The 15,873-nt window shown below is 66.6% G+C and overlaps 1 protein-coding gene across 6 annotated transcripts in view; it reads left to right on the top strand.

Annotated features, from left to right (window-relative positions):
• ADGRB2 (adhesion G protein-coupled receptor B2) overlaps positions 1-11,678 on the top strand; it is a 28,690-nt gene extending 17,012 nt beyond the window's left edge. For 3 of the 6 annotated variants that reach the window (XM_069802965.1, XM_069802963.1, XM_069802962.1), the window contains 25 exons: positions 72-173; positions 343-449; positions 861-1,055; positions 1,148-1,216; positions 1,317-1,425; positions 1,500-1,646; positions 2,584-2,659; positions 2,732-2,834; positions 3,084-3,127; positions 4,236-4,362; positions 4,961-5,064; positions 5,347-5,449; positions 5,724-5,874; positions 6,167-6,236; positions 6,360-6,426; positions 6,548-6,633; positions 7,217-7,315; positions 8,263-8,434; positions 8,521-8,616; positions 8,808-8,847; positions 9,025-9,683; positions 10,084-10,119; positions 10,484-10,588; positions 10,743-10,796; positions 10,945-11,678. In XM_069802965.1, the coding sequence (XP_069659066.1) occupies positions 72-173; positions 343-449; positions 861-1,055; positions 1,148-1,216; positions 1,317-1,425; positions 1,500-1,646; positions 2,584-2,659; positions 2,732-2,834; positions 3,084-3,127; positions 4,236-4,362; positions 4,961-5,064; positions 5,347-5,449; positions 5,724-5,874; positions 6,167-6,236; positions 6,360-6,426; positions 6,548-6,633; positions 7,217-7,315; positions 8,263-8,434; positions 8,521-8,616; positions 8,808-8,847; positions 9,025-9,683; positions 10,084-10,119; positions 10,484-10,588; positions 10,743-10,796; positions 10,945-11,139 (3,116 nt within the window). In that variant the 3' untranslated portion in view covers positions 11,140-11,678. The remainder of the gene's footprint in view (positions 1-71; positions 174-342; positions 450-860; positions 1,056-1,147; positions 1,217-1,316; positions 1,426-1,499; positions 1,647-2,583; positions 2,660-2,731; positions 2,835-3,083; positions 3,128-4,235; positions 4,363-4,960; positions 5,065-5,346; positions 5,450-5,723; positions 5,875-6,166; positions 6,237-6,359; positions 6,427-6,547; positions 6,634-7,216; positions 7,316-8,262; positions 8,435-8,520; positions 8,617-8,807; positions 8,848-9,024; positions 9,684-10,083; positions 10,120-10,483; positions 10,589-10,742; positions 10,797-10,944) is intronic. The other 3 variants (XM_069802959.1, XM_069802961.1, XM_069802960.1) reach the window with 3 other exon arrangements.
• The last annotated feature ends 4,195 nt before the right edge of the window (positions 11,679-15,873 follow it).

Here is a 15,873-nt window from a genome sequence, read left to right as displayed (position 1 = left end):
CCAACCCCGGTGCCCATCACCCTGCGTCTGGGCTGCGCCTGACCTCTCTTCTTGCCCCCCCGCCACCCCAGCCTACCACGAGATGTGCAAGGACGAGTACGTCATGCTGATGACCTGGAAGAAAACAGCTGCCGGCGAGATCATCTACAACAAATGTCCCCCCAACGCCACGGGTGAGGGGCGCGGGGCGAGCACACCCCCCCCCCCCCCAAAACCCCCACACCCTGGAGCAGGGGGGCAGGGGACGGCGGGTGGTATCGGGGTGCCAGGCAGTGCCGCCCGTCCTCGACGTGCCGGCGAGGCGGTTCCCGTGCCGGCGTCGAACCCGATTCTCCCGCACAGGGTCCGCCAGCCGCCGGTGCCTGCTGAGCCCCCACGGGGTTGCCTACTGGGGTGTGCCCAGTTTCGCCCGCTGCATCTCCCACGAGTACCGATACTTGCATCTCTCAGTAGGTGCACGCTCTGGCGCGGTCCCCCCACCACCCCGTCCCCGTCGCTGGGGGTCTGCCCCATCCCTGGGCAGGGAAACCCAGCAGCCGCCTTGCTTCACCGGCTGGCTACCACATGGGGAAACTGAGGCAGGGCTTCCCAGGCACGGCTGGGGAAAAAGAGGAAAGAAAGACCCCATCCTTGAGCTGGGGGGGAGGACCTCCGTCCAAGCTGTGCTCCTGTGTCCTTGGGAAATGGCTCTCGGGATGGGAAGGACCCCCCCCACAGACCCCCAAGTCCCGCTACTGCCCTAATAAGTGCAATTAGCTCTGCAGTGTCCCCACTGCCCGGGCTCTGGGGATGGTGAGGGACCGGGGGACACAAGGCAGTGCTGGTGGCTGAGTGACACCGGTGTGTCCCCCCCGTACAAGCTGCGGGAGCACCTGGCCAAGGGGCAGCGGGTGCTGGCGGGTGAAGGCATGTCGCAGGTGGTGCGGAGCCTGCTGGAGCTCATGGCCCGCAAGACCTACTACAGCGGGGACCTGCTCTTCTCCGTGGAGATCCTGCGCAACGTCACCGACACCTTCAAGAGGGCCACCTACACCCCGTCCTCTGAGGACGTGCAGGTAGCCGGTGGGGGACGGCGAGGGACACCCCCCCGGGGAGGTGGCGGCGGTCGGTCCCCGGACCCCAGCCCCGCTGAGCCCCGTCCCCGCAGCGCTTCTTCCAGGTGGTGAGCTACATGGTGGACGCGGAGAACCGGGACAAGTGGGAGGATGCCCAGCAGGTGAGTGGCACGGGACACGGGTGGGTGGCCCGGGGCAGCCGGGATATCCCCACCGTGGGGACAGGTCCCGGCGGCTGCGGAGCTGGTCCCTCGCCCGCAGGTCTCGCCTGGCTCTGTGCACCTGATGAAGGTGGTGGAGGACTTCATCCACCTGGTGGGGGACGCGCTGAAGGCTTTCCAGAGCTCCCTCATCGTCACCGACAACCTGGGTGAGCGGCTGGGTGGGCACGGGGGCTCGGTGGGCACAGGGAGCCGGCCGGTGACGCCCGCTCTGCCCTGGCAGTGATCAGCATCCAGAGGGAGCCCGTCTCCGCCGTCTCCAGCGACATCAACTTCCCCATGAAGGGACGCCGGGGCATGAAGGATTGGGCCCGCAGCTCCGAGGACAAGCTCTTCATCCCCAGGGAGGTGCTCAGCCTCGCCTCTGCCGGTGAGGCAGGGCTGGGGCCGCAGGAGCGAGCACGCTCTGCGTGTGCGTGCACACGTGCGAGCGAGTGTGCACCTGGGGCTGTGCAGGAGCGTGCACGTGTGTGAGCATGCGCATGTGAGTGCCCGCGCATGCACATCTGGGAGTGCGCATGTACGTGCACGTGTGAGCATGCGCGTGTGAGTGCCCACCTCTGTGCACGTGCGTGAGCGTGCACGTCTGGGAGTGGGCATGCGTGTACCTGGGTGAGCATGCACATGTGAGTGCGCATCTGGGAGCATGCACATGTGTGAGTGTGCACATGCGTGAGTGTGCACGTGTGTGAGTGTGCATGTGTGTACACGTGTGTGAGCGTGCCCATCTGGGAGTGTGCGTGTGTGTACATGTGTGAGCATGCACATATGTGAGTGCGCATCTGGGAGCATGCACATGCGTGAGCATGCACATCTGGGAGTGGGCATGTGTATACACGTGTGTGAGCGTGCACATGCGTGAGCGTGCATCTGGGAGCATGCATGTGTGTACATGTGTGAGCATGCACATGTGAGTGCGCATCTGGGAGCGTGCACATGCGTGAGCGTGCGCATCTGGGAGCGGGCATGTGTGTACACGTGTGTGAGCATGCACACGTGAGTGCACATAGGGTGCTGTGCACATCAAGCTTGTGCATGTGTGTGTGTGAACGTGTGTGAGCTTGCATGTCGGGGGCTGTGCATGTGTGAGAGCACACGTGTGTGAGCCCGCAGGACACCTCCTGCCAGCCCACGTGCCTGCATGTGTCCGTGTGTGCCGTGCCTGTGTCAGGGAGGGGGTTGCGCGTTCCCTCACACGTGTGGGGGGCAGACGCGTGGGCTCTCACGTGTGCGTGTGCGCTCGCTGAGCCCACGCGTGTGCCGGGCGCTGGATCACGGCGCCGCTCTCCCTTCCCCTCTCTCTGCAGAAACGGATGAGTCGTCCCACTTCGTCATCGGGGCCGTGCTGTACCGCACGCTGGGACTGATCCTGCCCCCGCCCAGGTGAGTGGGGCTGCCCGCTGTCCCCCCGCGCTGCGTCCCCATCCCTGTGACAGCCAGTGCCCCTCCCTGCAGGACCCCCCTGGCCGTCACCTCCAAGGTGCTGATGGTGACGGTGCGCCCGCCGACCAAGCCGGCGGAGCCCCTCGTCCTGGTGGAGCTCTCCCACATCATCAACGTGAGTGTCCCCTCGCCGTGTCGCCTCTCGGTCCCGCGTGGGTCCCACCGGCCCCTTCGCCCCAAGGCGCTGAGAGCCGGGCAGGGGCCAGCAGCTCCCAGCTGGTGGCCACAAGTACTCGGCTCCGTGCCCACAGTGGGGACGTTGCCAGCGCTGGGGGAGCCAGGCAGGTCCCCCAGGGGCCAAATACCCCCCTGAGGGTGGGAGAAGGGCAGGGGGTGAAGTGCTAACCCATCCCTCTGTCCGCAGGGCACATCCCACCCGCAGTGCGTCACCTGGGACTACTCGAGGACGTGAGTGGGGGACAGGGACGCCCTGGACGTGCCCTGGCTGGCGGGCAACGCCAGGCGATGGAGCTGGGCTTATCCCAGTGCTCCATCGGTCACTGGGGAGCTGGTGGGAGGGATGGGGAGCGGGGCCAGTCCCTTCCCTCTGACTGCGGGTGAATTGTGCTGCCACGGGATCGATCTGGCTCCGCGTGACGCCGGGGACGGATGCCGCCAGCCTGCCAGATGCGATTTGTTAGCGCGGAGCCCGGCGCTTTGGCAGCAGCGAGGGAAAGTAGGGCACGGCGGGGGGAGCGGGGGGCACTGCGGGGTGGGGGGCAGCAGTGCTGGCCCCCCCTCCCTCCTCCCCAGGTGCCCTCTGCACCTCAGGGTCACTGGTTCCAGTACAGCTCCCCGTGTTGTCGGGGAGGCCCTTGGTTGCGATGAGTGGTGGCAGGTCTCAGCCTGGCCCCGGGGAGCTGTGTCCCCAGCTGTCCCACAGACCCAGTTCCCCGTTTCCTCGCCTTGCTGGGAGCTGTGGCTGCTCTCCCTGTGCGTGGCCAGCGTCACCGCAGGGCACCCCCTCCCAGATCCTTCCCGGGGGGGGGGGGGGTCCCCATGGTGGGAGAGTTATCCGTGGCAGGAGGGCAGGAGCATCGCCTGCTCCCAGGCAGGTCTGGCTTTGGGGTAGCACATCTCTGCCGTGTGAGCTGTGGCTTGTGCTGGGGGGGGATGTGGGTGCTGGGGGGCTCCCGGGACTGCTCCTGCCTGCCCTGGCACTGCCTCACCCCCCGCCCCCATCCATCTCCAGCACCTCTTCTCCCTGGCCTGGCCCCCTCCTTCTGCGGTTTGCCCCCCCCAAACCGAGGTGAGATGATTAAAAATCAAGCCTTCGTGTTGCACCGCTCCCCAGAGGGATCAGCACCGGAGCGGGCGGGGGCAACTGGGACAGGGATGGCTTCACCCCCTGCAATGGGCTCAGGGGATTAACCTGTCCCCTGGCAGTGCCCCCCCCCCCCCCATCTGCTTCCCCCCAGGCAGAGGCCGGCAAAGGGTTAACTCGGGAGAGGCGCGAGGGGCTGCGTGTGTTTGATCATTTCAAATTGCTCTCCCTCGCTCTCGTCCCATTAATCAGGGATGCTGGCTTGGGAAACTGGGACACTGAGAGCTGCCAAACCCTGGAGACCCTCCCAGCGCACACCAAATGCCAGTGCCGCCAGCTCGCCACCTTCGCCGTCCTCGCCCAGCTGCCCAGAGACCTGGTAGGGGACACGACGGGGACAGGGACGACCCTACCGGGGACACGGGACATGGATGGGGGGGCGATTCCCGGGATGGGGGGGCGATTCCCGGGCTGCGGGGCCTGGCCGAGGTGGGGGTCCCCGGGGGAGGATGGGGATGGGCAGGGGCTGCGTTGCCTGCAGGCACCTCCACAGGGTGGGCAGGCCACTGGGAGGATGAGGGGGGGGTATCTCCCACCACCCAAAAAAAGGCCCCCTGCACCCCCTGGCACCCCAAGGGTGGGCTTGGGCAGGCAGGGGGCTGTCGTGATCGATAGGACTTGATATCGGCATTGCTGTATGCTAGGAGGGGAGGGGGCAGCCCCGGCCCCAGGCGTCCCCCCCCTGCCCCCCCAACCCCATTGCTATTCCACCCGCGTCCCCCGTCGGCATGGAGATGGGCACGGGTCCCCGGGAAGGCGCCTTGGCTGCGCCACCACTGCCACCGACCCCCTCCGGCACCCGGGGGGTCCCCAACCAGGGGGTATGAAGGGGCCCGGTGGGGGACAGGGGGCTGGCAGGGAGCAGCCATGGGGGGGCCGGGTTCAGCTGCTTCCCCCCCGCCCCGGTTCCCCACCAGGCCATGGACCCCTCGGGCACGCCGTCGGTGCCACTGATGATCGGCTGCGCCGTCTCCTGCATGGCCCTGCTGACCCTGCTGGTGATCTACGCTGCTTTCTGGAGGTGACACGGGGACAGCTGGGGACCCCCAGGGTGGGGGGGGGGCACCTGGGGTGTGAGACCATGTGGGGAGGGGGCGGTGAAGCGGGGCACAGCGTGAGCAAAGGCTTGGCGTCGATGTAGTTAAATGCAACGTGGAGGGAAGAAAATAACCCAGGGTGGGAGAGGTGCCCGGGCTGCCTGGCACCGACTCTGACCCGGGAGAGCACCCGTCCGCCGGCAGCACCCCGGGGGGGGGACGTGGGACAGGCTGGCACCCCGGCCCCAAGCTGCTCCTGCCCACAGGTTCATCAAGTCGGAGCGCTCCATCATCCTGCTCAATTTCTGTGTCTCCATCCTGGCCTCCAACATCCTCATCCTTGTGGGCCAGTCTCAGATGCTCAGCAAGGTGGGTGCCATCACCGTACCCCCCTCACGGGGGTCCCCGGGGTGGGTGCAGGGGCTGCGGTGGAGTCAAAGCCCTCTCTTCCCGGCCGGTCACCTCGTCCCTGCTGGCTCCCAGCAGCAGATTGGATTTGGATTAACTCGATCTCGGGATTAAATCCTTTGCGCTGGTGGTTTTGACACAAACCTCGCGTGGGAGTTTAACCACCGCGGTGCCAGGCACGTGGCCGCGGTGATGCCGCGATGCCTTCCCCCTTGACGTGCCCGCATCCCCGCAGGGTGTTTGCACCATGACGGCCGCCTTCCTCCACTTCTTCTTCCTCTCGTCCTTCTGCTGGGTGCTGACGGAGGCCTGGCAGTCCTACCTGGCGGTGATCGGCCGGATCCGGACACGCCTGGTCAGGAAACGCTTCCTGTGCTTGGGATGGGGTAAGAGCCCGGCAGGGCTGGTGCCGGGGTGGGCTGGAGGGGAGGCACCGCGCGCCCCTCCCTGGTACCCCCCAGGGTTATCAGAAGGGGAAACTGAGGCACAATGGAGGAAAGCAGACCTAGGTGTTCTGGCCCCTTCGACGTGGCACCCTCTGACCAGCCAGACCGTGGGGAGCTGCCAGAAGGGCCCCATCCCTGTCCCCATCCATGGGGGCTGGCACAGGGGTGATGGTGGGGGACACACACAGCAATGCCACCCCCCTGCAGCTCCAGCCTCGTCTCCCCTTTCCAGGCTTGCCAGCCCTCGTGGTCGCAGTTTCCGTCGGCTTCACGCGGACCAAAGGCTACGGGACGGCGAGCTAGTACGTGGGGACTGGGGGGGACACACAGGGCTGGGCATGGGGACCGCTCGGGGCTGGCAGCAGTGCTGGGGACAGGGGACGTCCCCTCTCCGTCAGCCCCTGACACGCCACGGTCCCCTGCAGCTGCTGGCTCTCGCTGGAGGGCGGTTTGCTCTACGCCTTCGTGGGACCCGCTGCTGTCATCGTGCTGGTGAGCTGACCCTGAGCCTTGGACCCCCCAAAACCCACCCCGGTGTGTGGCAGCTCCTGCCAGCTCCGGCTCCCGGAGGGCTCCGTGCCCAGCCCTAACCCCGGCGCCGCTCTCGCCCAAGGTGAACATGCTGGTCGGCATCATCGTGTTCAACAAGCTCATGTCCCGCGATGGCATTTCAGATAAGTCCAAAAAGCAGCGAGCTGGGTAAGTGCCCTGTGCCCCGCGGGGCTGTCCCTGGGGCCGGCGCGGAGCACCCTGCTCTCCCGCGCCACGGGGCATGGCATGGGGTCTCCTTCTCCGGGAGCGGGCTGAGGACGGGGCAGACTTCACCTCATCAGTGGGCGGCGGGGGCCAAGCCTGGGGCAACCGCAGCCCCTCGTTGGGGGCTGCTGGAGGGGCAGTAGCTGAGGGGGGGGCAGTCACCCCCACACCTTCCCCCAGGGAAGGGGGAGCCGCAACCTGCGGACCCCCCCTCCCTGCCGCCAGCGGAGGGGGCTGAGCCCTGCCCGCCCCATCCCGCTGCCGCTTGGCCACCCCTGCTCGCCACTAACAACTGCTGCCGCCCCTCGACTAACCCGGCTCTCTCTCTCTCTTTCTCTTTTCCTTCTCCCATTTGCTTTTTGCCTGTGTCCGACCATCCATCCATCCGTCTGTCCGTCCATCTGTCCGACCTCCCCACCCCAAAACCCCTGCCATCCTGCTCTCCCACGGCCTTGCTCCCCTCACCTGCATCCCCGCGTGGCCCGGTCCTGGCCGCGGGGGCGCCGGGGGGGTGGTGGGCACGTAGCTCCAAGCCCCCACCCTGCGGCAGCCTGCTGCTGAAATGCACCAAGTGCGGCGTGGTGTCCAGCGCGGCCATGACCTCCGCCACCGCCAGCAGCGCCATGTTAGTGCCCGCCACGCGCCCGCTTCGCCCCCGCCCCGAGCACAGCCTTGGACCCCGGGGACCGCAGGGGGTGGGCTCTGGGGATGGGGGGAAAAGGATGGATTCTGGAGGTTGAGGGGGGGGTCCGGCGGGCAGGGTGAAGGCTGTGTGCTCGGGGTGGCCCCGGGCACGGGTGCCCCACCGCGGCCATCACGTCTGCATGGCATGGCTTCCCGCAGGTCACGTCATCTCCGGGGTCGGGGCACGGGGTGGGGGGGCTCAGCTCCTCTTCCCCGGGGGGGGGGTGGCTTGGGAGCAGGGAGGGCATGAGGGGCAGCACGCCATGGGGCACGGGACGGTCCTGGCCTCGGGGGCGTCCCCGAGACCCTCTTCCCGGCACGTGAGCCCCCACGGGTGCTGGCTGGGACATGTCCAGAGGGCTGGGCTGTGACCGCTGCCACCCTGGTCAGCCGAGGGTTGAGTTGCGATAGAAGCAGCCCCAAAATTCACCGCGAAAAAAAAAAGAAAGAAATCCCCTTGCTGCTCTTCTCGCGCCTGCGGGGAGGGTGACGGTGGTCCCGCATCTCCCCCAGCACCCTCCCTGCCAGCAGCGCTGCCTGTGCGGGGATAAGGACACATGCGGCTGTGCCCTTCCCCGGGCCGGCTCGGTAATGCCGATGTCTCGGTCTCGGGGGGCAGAAAGAGCCCACGGGCCCCCTCGCCCTAAGGCAGGCAATGCCCCCAATACCCAGCCAGCGCCGGCTTGGGGACGCCGAGGAAGAGGGGACAGCGGGGGGCCAGATGGGGTGCACGGCATCCACAGGGCGTTCGGGCTCGGGTCTCCGTGCCGCGCCGTGCGTGGTCGGCTCCGGCCACGCTTGTGGGGTGGGAGGTGATGCTCGGGGGGGGCTGTCGCGGGGCAGCTCCGGTGCAGCGGGCTCACCCCGGCTCCTCTCTCCCTGCCCCAGGGCATCGCTGTGGAGCTCCTGCGTGGTCCTGCCTCTGCTGGCGCTGACCTGGATGTCGGCCGTGCTCGCCATGACCGACCGGCGCTCCATCCTCTTCCAGGTCCTCTTCGCCGTCTTCAACTCCGTCCAGGGCTTCGTCATCATCACCGTACACGGGTTCCTGCGCCGAGAGGTGGGGCGGCCCCGCAGGGGTGCTGAGGGTGGTGGGGGGCACGACGACCCCTGACCGCGGGGCCGTGACCGGCTCTGTCCCTGCAGGTCCAGGACGTGGTGAAGTGCCAGATGGGGGGGTGCAGGAGCGAGGAGAATGAAAACTCGCCCGACTCCTGCAAGAACGGGCAGGTGCAGATCCTGGTGAGTACGGCAGCGCCGGCACGGGCTGCAGCGGGCACCGGCAGGGCTGGGCGCCCCAGCTGGGGCAGGGTCCCCCTTGCAACCCCCGCCGCTCCCCGTGCTGGCCAAGATGCATTCATTTCCCCATCTCTCTCCCCCTCTTTCTCTCTCCTCTCTCTCTCTCTCTTTCCCCTCTTTCTGTATTTTTATAGACAGATTTTGAAAAGGATGTTGACCTGGCGTGTCAGACAGGTGAGGTCTCCCCTGGCCCCTGCGCTGGGGATGGGGATGTCACCATGCCCACGCCTGGGAGGGACCGGCAGCGTGTGCCGGGGCGGGCGCGATGCCACCACGCAGGGGGTCGGTCCAGCCTCCCCTCCCTCCCATGGGACCCCCGGGGCCGGCTCTGACCCCGCTCCCTGCCCGCAGTGCTGTTCAAGGAGGTGAACACCTGCAATCCCGCCACCATCACGGGCACCTTGTCCCGCATCTCCCTGGACGGGGACGAAGACCCCAAGCTCAACACCACCTCGGAGGGTGGCCTGGGTTTCTCCAGCCTGCCAGGAAACATCCCTCCTGCCAGCATCCTGGTCCAGGTCCCCAAGATGACGCCCAACGTGGTGGCAGGCTTGAGCGAGCTGGGAGAGCCGCCGGCACAGCCGCTCAGCCTGGAAGCGCCGGGTCCCGTCTACCTGTGCACGGAGAGCAGCCTGCGGCCCCTGGAATACGGCTGGCTGCGGGCCCCCGAACCCCCACGGGAAAGCGACTACATGATGCTCCCCCGCCGGACCGGCAGCCTCAAGCCCTTCCCGCGGGAGGAGAGCACCCTCGGTCCCGGCGCCGAGGAAGGGGTGCCCGGCGGGACGGGGCGCCCGACGGCCGAGGGGGACGCCTACCCCGGCTTCGTGGCGGTGGATCACATCAACGTGAACTTGAACCAACCCTACGGGACGGTGAAGGCCCCTTACGGCCTCCAGTTCAAGCAGCACCCCACCGTGCGGCAGATCCTGGCCTCGGAGCTGTCGGAACGCAGCCGCACCATGCCCCGCACCGTCCCCGGCTCCGCCATGAAAGTGGGGTCCCTGGAGGTGAGCGGGGGGCTGGCGTGCGAGCGTGCCCCTGGAGACGTGTGCAGGGAGGGAGATACGTGGGAGGGAGTTGGGCGAGCGTGCAAGAGCGTGCGTGGACGCGTGTGCACGTGCAGGGTTGCACGAGTTGCCCCCGTGCTTTCTGCTCGGCATCCCACCCTTTGCTCGGGGCTGCCTTCACCCCAGTAGCACGGTGGATAAGCCGCACATCCCCCAGCTCGGCCGGGACCCCTGTTTTCTCCAGCCGGGCTCTGCCCCCTGCAACTGGCACGGTTTGGGGCTGGCATGAGCTTCCCCCCACCCTGCCCTGCTCCCTGCTGCATCCCGGACCGGCAAAACACCTTTTCCTTGTCTTCCCCATCTCCTTCCCCTGCTCCGGGCTCTTCGCGTCCCCTGCCAGAGGAAGAGGTTGCGATACTCGGATCTGGACTTCGAGGTAAGTCCCGCCGTGGCAGCGGGTGTCACCGGTGCCCGCCGCGGGGTCGGGTGCCATCTGGTGACTGAGCCACCTTTGTCCCTGGTTCCCTCTGGCTCGCTGTCAGCAAAGCAGCGGCCGAGCTCAGAGGAGTTTTATACCAGGCGATAACGAGCGTTGACTCGTGATTAAAACGCCAGCGCCCAGCGGGAGCGTTGCAGCGGGCTCTGCCGCTCGCCTGCACCCTCTGCCCCGGGTTTGGGGGTACCCTGGGGATGTGCATGGGGTGAGCGGGCGAGAGGGGGACGGGGAAGGAGGGGGTGCGCCGAGGGGTACGGGGCCGTGCTGGATGCCGACGGCCGCGGGCTCTGCTCTCACCCCGCAGAAGGTGATGCACACGCGGAAACGCCACTCTGAGCTCTACCACGAGCTCAACCAGAAGTTTCACACGCTGGACCGGTACCGGGCTCCGGCTGCCGGCTCCTCCAAGGTGAGGTCCTGGGGGTCCTATCCTGCTTTGGTTTGCTCCCCTGCACCCCTCCACCTTGCCCGTCATGGACTGGGGCATCCTGGGGAGGATGGTGGGGGGACGGGGCATCCCCCAGGGATGATGCTGGGGCTGAGCGCTGTGATTTTTTCCGCAGCGAGAAAAGCGGTGGAGCGTCTCATCGGGCGGTGGGGAGAAGAGCACGGCCAATGTAAGTGCCCAAGCCCCCCCGGGGGCTGATCCACCCCATCCTGGATGGGGCCGGAGGGCAGAGGTGGGCGGCTGTGTCCCGGGTGGGAGAGAACCGCGGCGTCGCCACGCACCCCGACCGCTTGCCGCAGCTCTCCCTCATCCCGCAGGATGCGGCCGGCCCCGAGGAGCAGCAGCCGCAGGCACCGGCCGCGCCGCCGAAGCCATGGAGCACGTTCAAGGCGATGACGCTGGGCTCCCTGCCCAGTGCCCAGCGGGACCGGCTGGAGCTGCGCTGTGCGGACTGGGAGGGCCCCTGCGCCGGCCTGGATGCGGCCGACGGTGACTTCCAGACAGAGGTGTGAGCCCCTCGCGGGCCGCCACCGCCTTCGCCCCCGGCGCAGGACGAGCCGAGACGCTGGGTTTGCTCTGTCCTCCTTGGTGGCCGGTGGAGGGGGGGTCCTTCCCTGGCTGGAGCTGTCCCTGCGGAAGGGACCGTGCTCCCCCTGACCCCGGCCGCAGTCGCCTCTCGCCCGTCCTCGCGCGATTTCTCCTCCCTGCCACCCTCCGGACACGGGTGTGGAGGGGACACATGCACCCACACCCACACCCCCCCCCAACCCCCCCATGCTCACCCACCGATCACGCCTGCACCCCCCTCCCGGGGCAGGACCGGCCGTCGAGGCCGTCAGATCTTCGTTCTTTTCTACCGGGATGTTTCTTCACGCCGTGCACCGTGTGCACGCGAGCGGCTGCTCTCCCCCCGCAACCCCGGGGCCGGGCTGCCCTCGCCCCCCCCCACCCTGGGGTCCCGCGGCCGCCCCCTCCCAGCCCTCCCCACCGTCCCCACCCCACGGGGCAGGTGCTGTCGTTGTTGGAAATAAAAGTTCACTCTCTGTGGTGCCGTGGGGCCGCGGCCGCCGCCTCGTGCTTCATGTCGGGGGTCCGGCCAGGGAGTGGGGGGGGGTGGCTGTCACCCATTGGGGACCCCCAGGCTGTCTGTTTCCCCCCCCCTTGGCCCCCTCCCTGCTCCGTCTGTGTCCCTGCCCGGAGCCCGCAGGATCCTGCTGGCCAGGGCTGAGCCTGTGCCCACGCTCTGCCTTGCAAATGAGCGTCTTATCGCAGGAGCCAAGAGCAGTAAATTACATGGTAATTAATCTATGAGCAAATTAGTAACTTCGGAAGCAATTACCGTGCAATCTGCAGAGGCATGTAACGTGGGGTGCCTCGCGCTGCCGGAGCAACCCTGGCATCAGCGCAGCCGGAGCTGGGCGTTGCAATGCGGGTGTGCTGCCCACCGCACCGGCGTGGGTGACTCCGGGGACGGGGCACTGGGGCGGGGGGGGCTGGCAGCGGGGCCAGCAGCCGTGGCCGTGAACGCCGGGCTCGTGCCGGACCAGGAGCCGTGTTGGGAGAGCAGGGGCAGGAGTCGAGCTTGGGGCAGGGCAGTGCTGGAGGAGAGGACATCGTAGCTCTCAGCACCTCGGGGGACTGACGAGAGCCGTGCGAGGTGCTAATCCGTGGCATGGATCAGGTGCCCAGGCAGTTGGCCAGACCATGGGCACCGAAACCCTCCCGCCGTGGCGTGCCGTAATGCGCCGGGGAGGGCTATGTGGCCACTGTGGCGGTGGGAAGCGTGCCCTGGTCATGGCTATTGCTTCTCTCTGGGAGAAGCCGCCAGAGCTTCCCCGAGGTCTCTTTTCAGCGAGGACAGGCTCGGCACGGGCTGCGGGCGAGCTGGCAGCACCCTCCAGCGCTCCCATTTCAGGCAGGTGACTTTCCTGCAGGGATGAAGCTGGTGGGGGCCATGGGGCTGGCAGCGACCCCCTGCTCCCGGGAGATGCCACCACTACCAAAACCTCCGGGCAAAGGATGTTGTCCAGTTTGGACCAGTGGCCTCCAAGGTGCTGGTTTGCTCCTTGTCTGCGCTGCGGTGCTGTGCGGGGTGTTCAGCACCCTTCAAGCCCCAGGGACCCCCAAACCCCCTGGGTGCTGGGGGTCAGGGCCACTGCCAGCCCCCACCACCCCCGGGCAGCTACGCTTTCCTCTGCCGCAGCATCAATTAGTCCTCGCCAGCACAGGCCCGGGGCCGCAGAGACGCAATTGCGAGATGAGGCATGAAATTAGGCAGGCTAAAGGGGAGCGTCATTAACCGAACCTGCCTCCGGAGCGCGTGGAGCTGCCAGCACTCCAAACAACTCAATCAGCGTTGCCGGCACGGCCGGGAGGGACCGAGCACCCTCACTTGGGGGGGGTCCCTCGCCAGGGATGAGCCGTGCTTGTGCCCATGGGAGAGGGGACCCCCGTGGGAGCCAAAAATGGGTGCGGGAAGGTCCTGGGCCACGTGGCGATCCCCTTCCCGCTCCTGCCGCTCTGCCCGTGCCTGGCAGCGCCAGCCCTGCTGTTTCCCACCGGCTCCCTCGGTCTCCCAGGGTCTCTCCAGAAGTTCACTGGTTCCCACTGGCATGGGTCCCCATGGGACAGGACAGGAGATGCTGCTCCCAGTCCCAATGCAGCTGTGCTGGGGCACCAGGGCAGGATGTGGCCCCTGGGGGGGTGTCTCTCCCTGGCCCCCCAGGCAGTCCAGTTAAGGCTGAAGCACTAATTGCATTACCCAGTTCATCCCAGCGCTGCCCAGCTCGGGTTTGGGGCACGGGAGGAAGTGGGCTGGGGGCTGCAGCACAGCGATGGGAGTGGGGAGGGGGCAACCGCCCTTGGAGGAGGCTACGGAAGGGGCCAAATTCTTCCCCCCCACACACATTAAAACCTCCTCAAACAAAACAGAAAAGGGAGACGGGGGGGTCCCGGGCCCGGCACAGCCGTCTCCTACCCCCAGATTTGCCGACACTGGGCTGGCGCCAACTCCAGTTGTGCAACAGATGCTGGAGCCACGGCACAGGGAGGGGGCCCGGGCCTGAGCGTGGGGGCTTCGGCTGCCCCCACCGAGGTGGGGGGACACAGGACTGCAGGAGAGGCTGTGGGTGGGTGGTAGAGCCCGGCGAGGGTCTGCGGTGGGGCTCAGCCACGGCTCCCCAGCCCCACGGAGGGTGTGGGGTGGGAGGGTGGGCAGTGCTCTAGGGGCGATGCCGTGGGTCGGGGGCACCGGCCCCTCCCTGGGGGATGTTCGCCCGCTGCCTTGGCCTGGCTGCTAATTTTGCTAATAATAGCAACCGCGTCCTCTCGCTCCAGTTGCTGGGAGCCGCCACGCACTGGGATCCTCCCGCTCCACGCTTCGGGGGATCCGGGGCCGGCTCCGGCTCCCTTCCTTTCCCTTCCCAGCCAAACGCAGCCGCGAGAGGCAGCGTCAGGGTTTCCTGGGGCATCTGTTGGCAATTAGCAGCTTTTATTACTCATGGAGACGCCATATGCGGTGAGGGAACGGAGCCCGGGCGAGAGGCGCGGGCTTGCAGCGTGCTCCAGCGTGGGGGGGGACGGGGGGGCCAGCCCCCAATCCTGTGGGTCTGGGCAGTGACCGGGGGGGGGGACTGGGTGAGTCCGAGCAGGCTGGAGAGCTCTGGAGCCATTTTCCATCTGCGGCTTCCATCTGAGCCAAGCTGCCCCCCCAGCCCCGTGCCAAAAATGTTTGGTTTGGGGGGTGGAAACGATGGAGAAAGCGCTCTGAGGCTGCGCGGGCCGCGGCGGCGTGGGGGGACGGCGAGCTCTGCCGCTTGGCTCCCCAGCCGCTTCTCCCTTCGCTCTTCAACAAAGTATTTCCTCCAAAAGAGGCAAAACTGCTGTTCTAACGCTGCGGAAACAAACGGGCCCCGTCAAGCTGGAAAGAATCCCCGGAGGCTCTTTCCTTCCCGGCGAACGCTGGAATTGGGGAGTTTGTGCCCAAATCGGTGCAGAAATAAATGCTGAACCGCCGAAATCCTTGCCACAGGAATTCCCTCCCATGCGCTGCCCGGGCCAGCGTGCCTGTGAGCTGGCAGGATCCGGCCGGCGTTACCCCAGCCCTCACCCCCCAGTAGTGGGGGGGGTCCTGGGGGGGCCATGCCGGCAGCACCGGGGCTGAGCTCGGCACAGGAGGCTGGGAGCCTGCGGTAATGCAATCGCTGCAGCTGCCGCATGACGCTCGGGGTCGGAGGCAGAATGTCTCCAGCCCCAAAATTGCCGGGCTCTGCTCTGACTTATGTTTCTTGGCAGCCGGCGCGGCTGTTTCTTGGAAGAGCAACTTGCCTCCGCTTTTTCCGTGCCGGGTTGGTGGGCAGGGGCCACAGGATCCTGCTTTCCATCCCCCAGCTCGGCATCACTCCAGGGGATGCCGGCACGGGCTGGAGACAAACTGCTCCCCCAGCTTAGCAGAGTGCTGGGGAAGCAGAATCCGGCCTCTTCCCCCCCACCCCGAGACACTGATCCCGTGCGCTGGCATGGCAAGGGGAAGCAGGAGCCGACGTTTCCACACCACAGCCGTTCCCATGCTCCTGGGGCTGGCGAGGTCCCTTCGTGTCACCAGATTGGGGACAACCTACCCAGGGGAGCACCCTGGCAAACGAGGGAAACTGAGGCACGGGAAGCGCAGCAGGAGGGATAGGTGCAACCCCCAGAAGTGATTCACAGCTGGTTTTGAGGGCCCTGGGAGCTGCTGGCGGAGTTGGTGTTAGCACGGGATCTGGCTTGAGAGGAAGGGATGAGGCTGCCCTTCGTCCCTGCTCTGCTGCGGGGTGGGTTGTGGGGCCCCCAACCCACGAGATGCACAAACACCACTCGTGCTCATGCATGGGGTTCATTGCTGCTGGGTGGCCACAAACAAAGAGTAACTCGAGGTGAATAATTGTCCAACAAACAGCAATTATTAAAGTTTCATTGTATTTCATACCCACTTGCTTTAATTACCCTTAATTACTACAGTAGGCAACTCGCAGGAGAATCGAGCGCTCTGTCACCGCATCTTGGGGGCTGTCGGCTGGATAAATGGCAGAGTCGAGCCGCTCTTCAAAAGCGGCGTCGCTTCGTTTGCTCGCGACAGCTTATTTACTGTGGGCTGAATAAATATCAGTTGTTAATTAGAGCACATTTATTGAGATGCATGCGTCCCTGACACACATTTGTAAAGCTTCAGTGTAAATAGATTCATCACAATTTGGGAGGAAAGCGCC

Source organism: Haliaeetus albicilla, chromosome 16 (assembly GCF_947461875.1).
Source record: "Haliaeetus albicilla chromosome 16, bHalAlb1.1, whole genome shotgun sequence".
Lineage (NCBI taxonomy): Eukaryota > Metazoa > Chordata > Aves > Accipitriformes > Accipitridae > Haliaeetus > Haliaeetus albicilla.
Note: the sequence above shows the minus strand (reverse complement) of the source record. Positions and strands in the feature narration are given on the sequence as shown.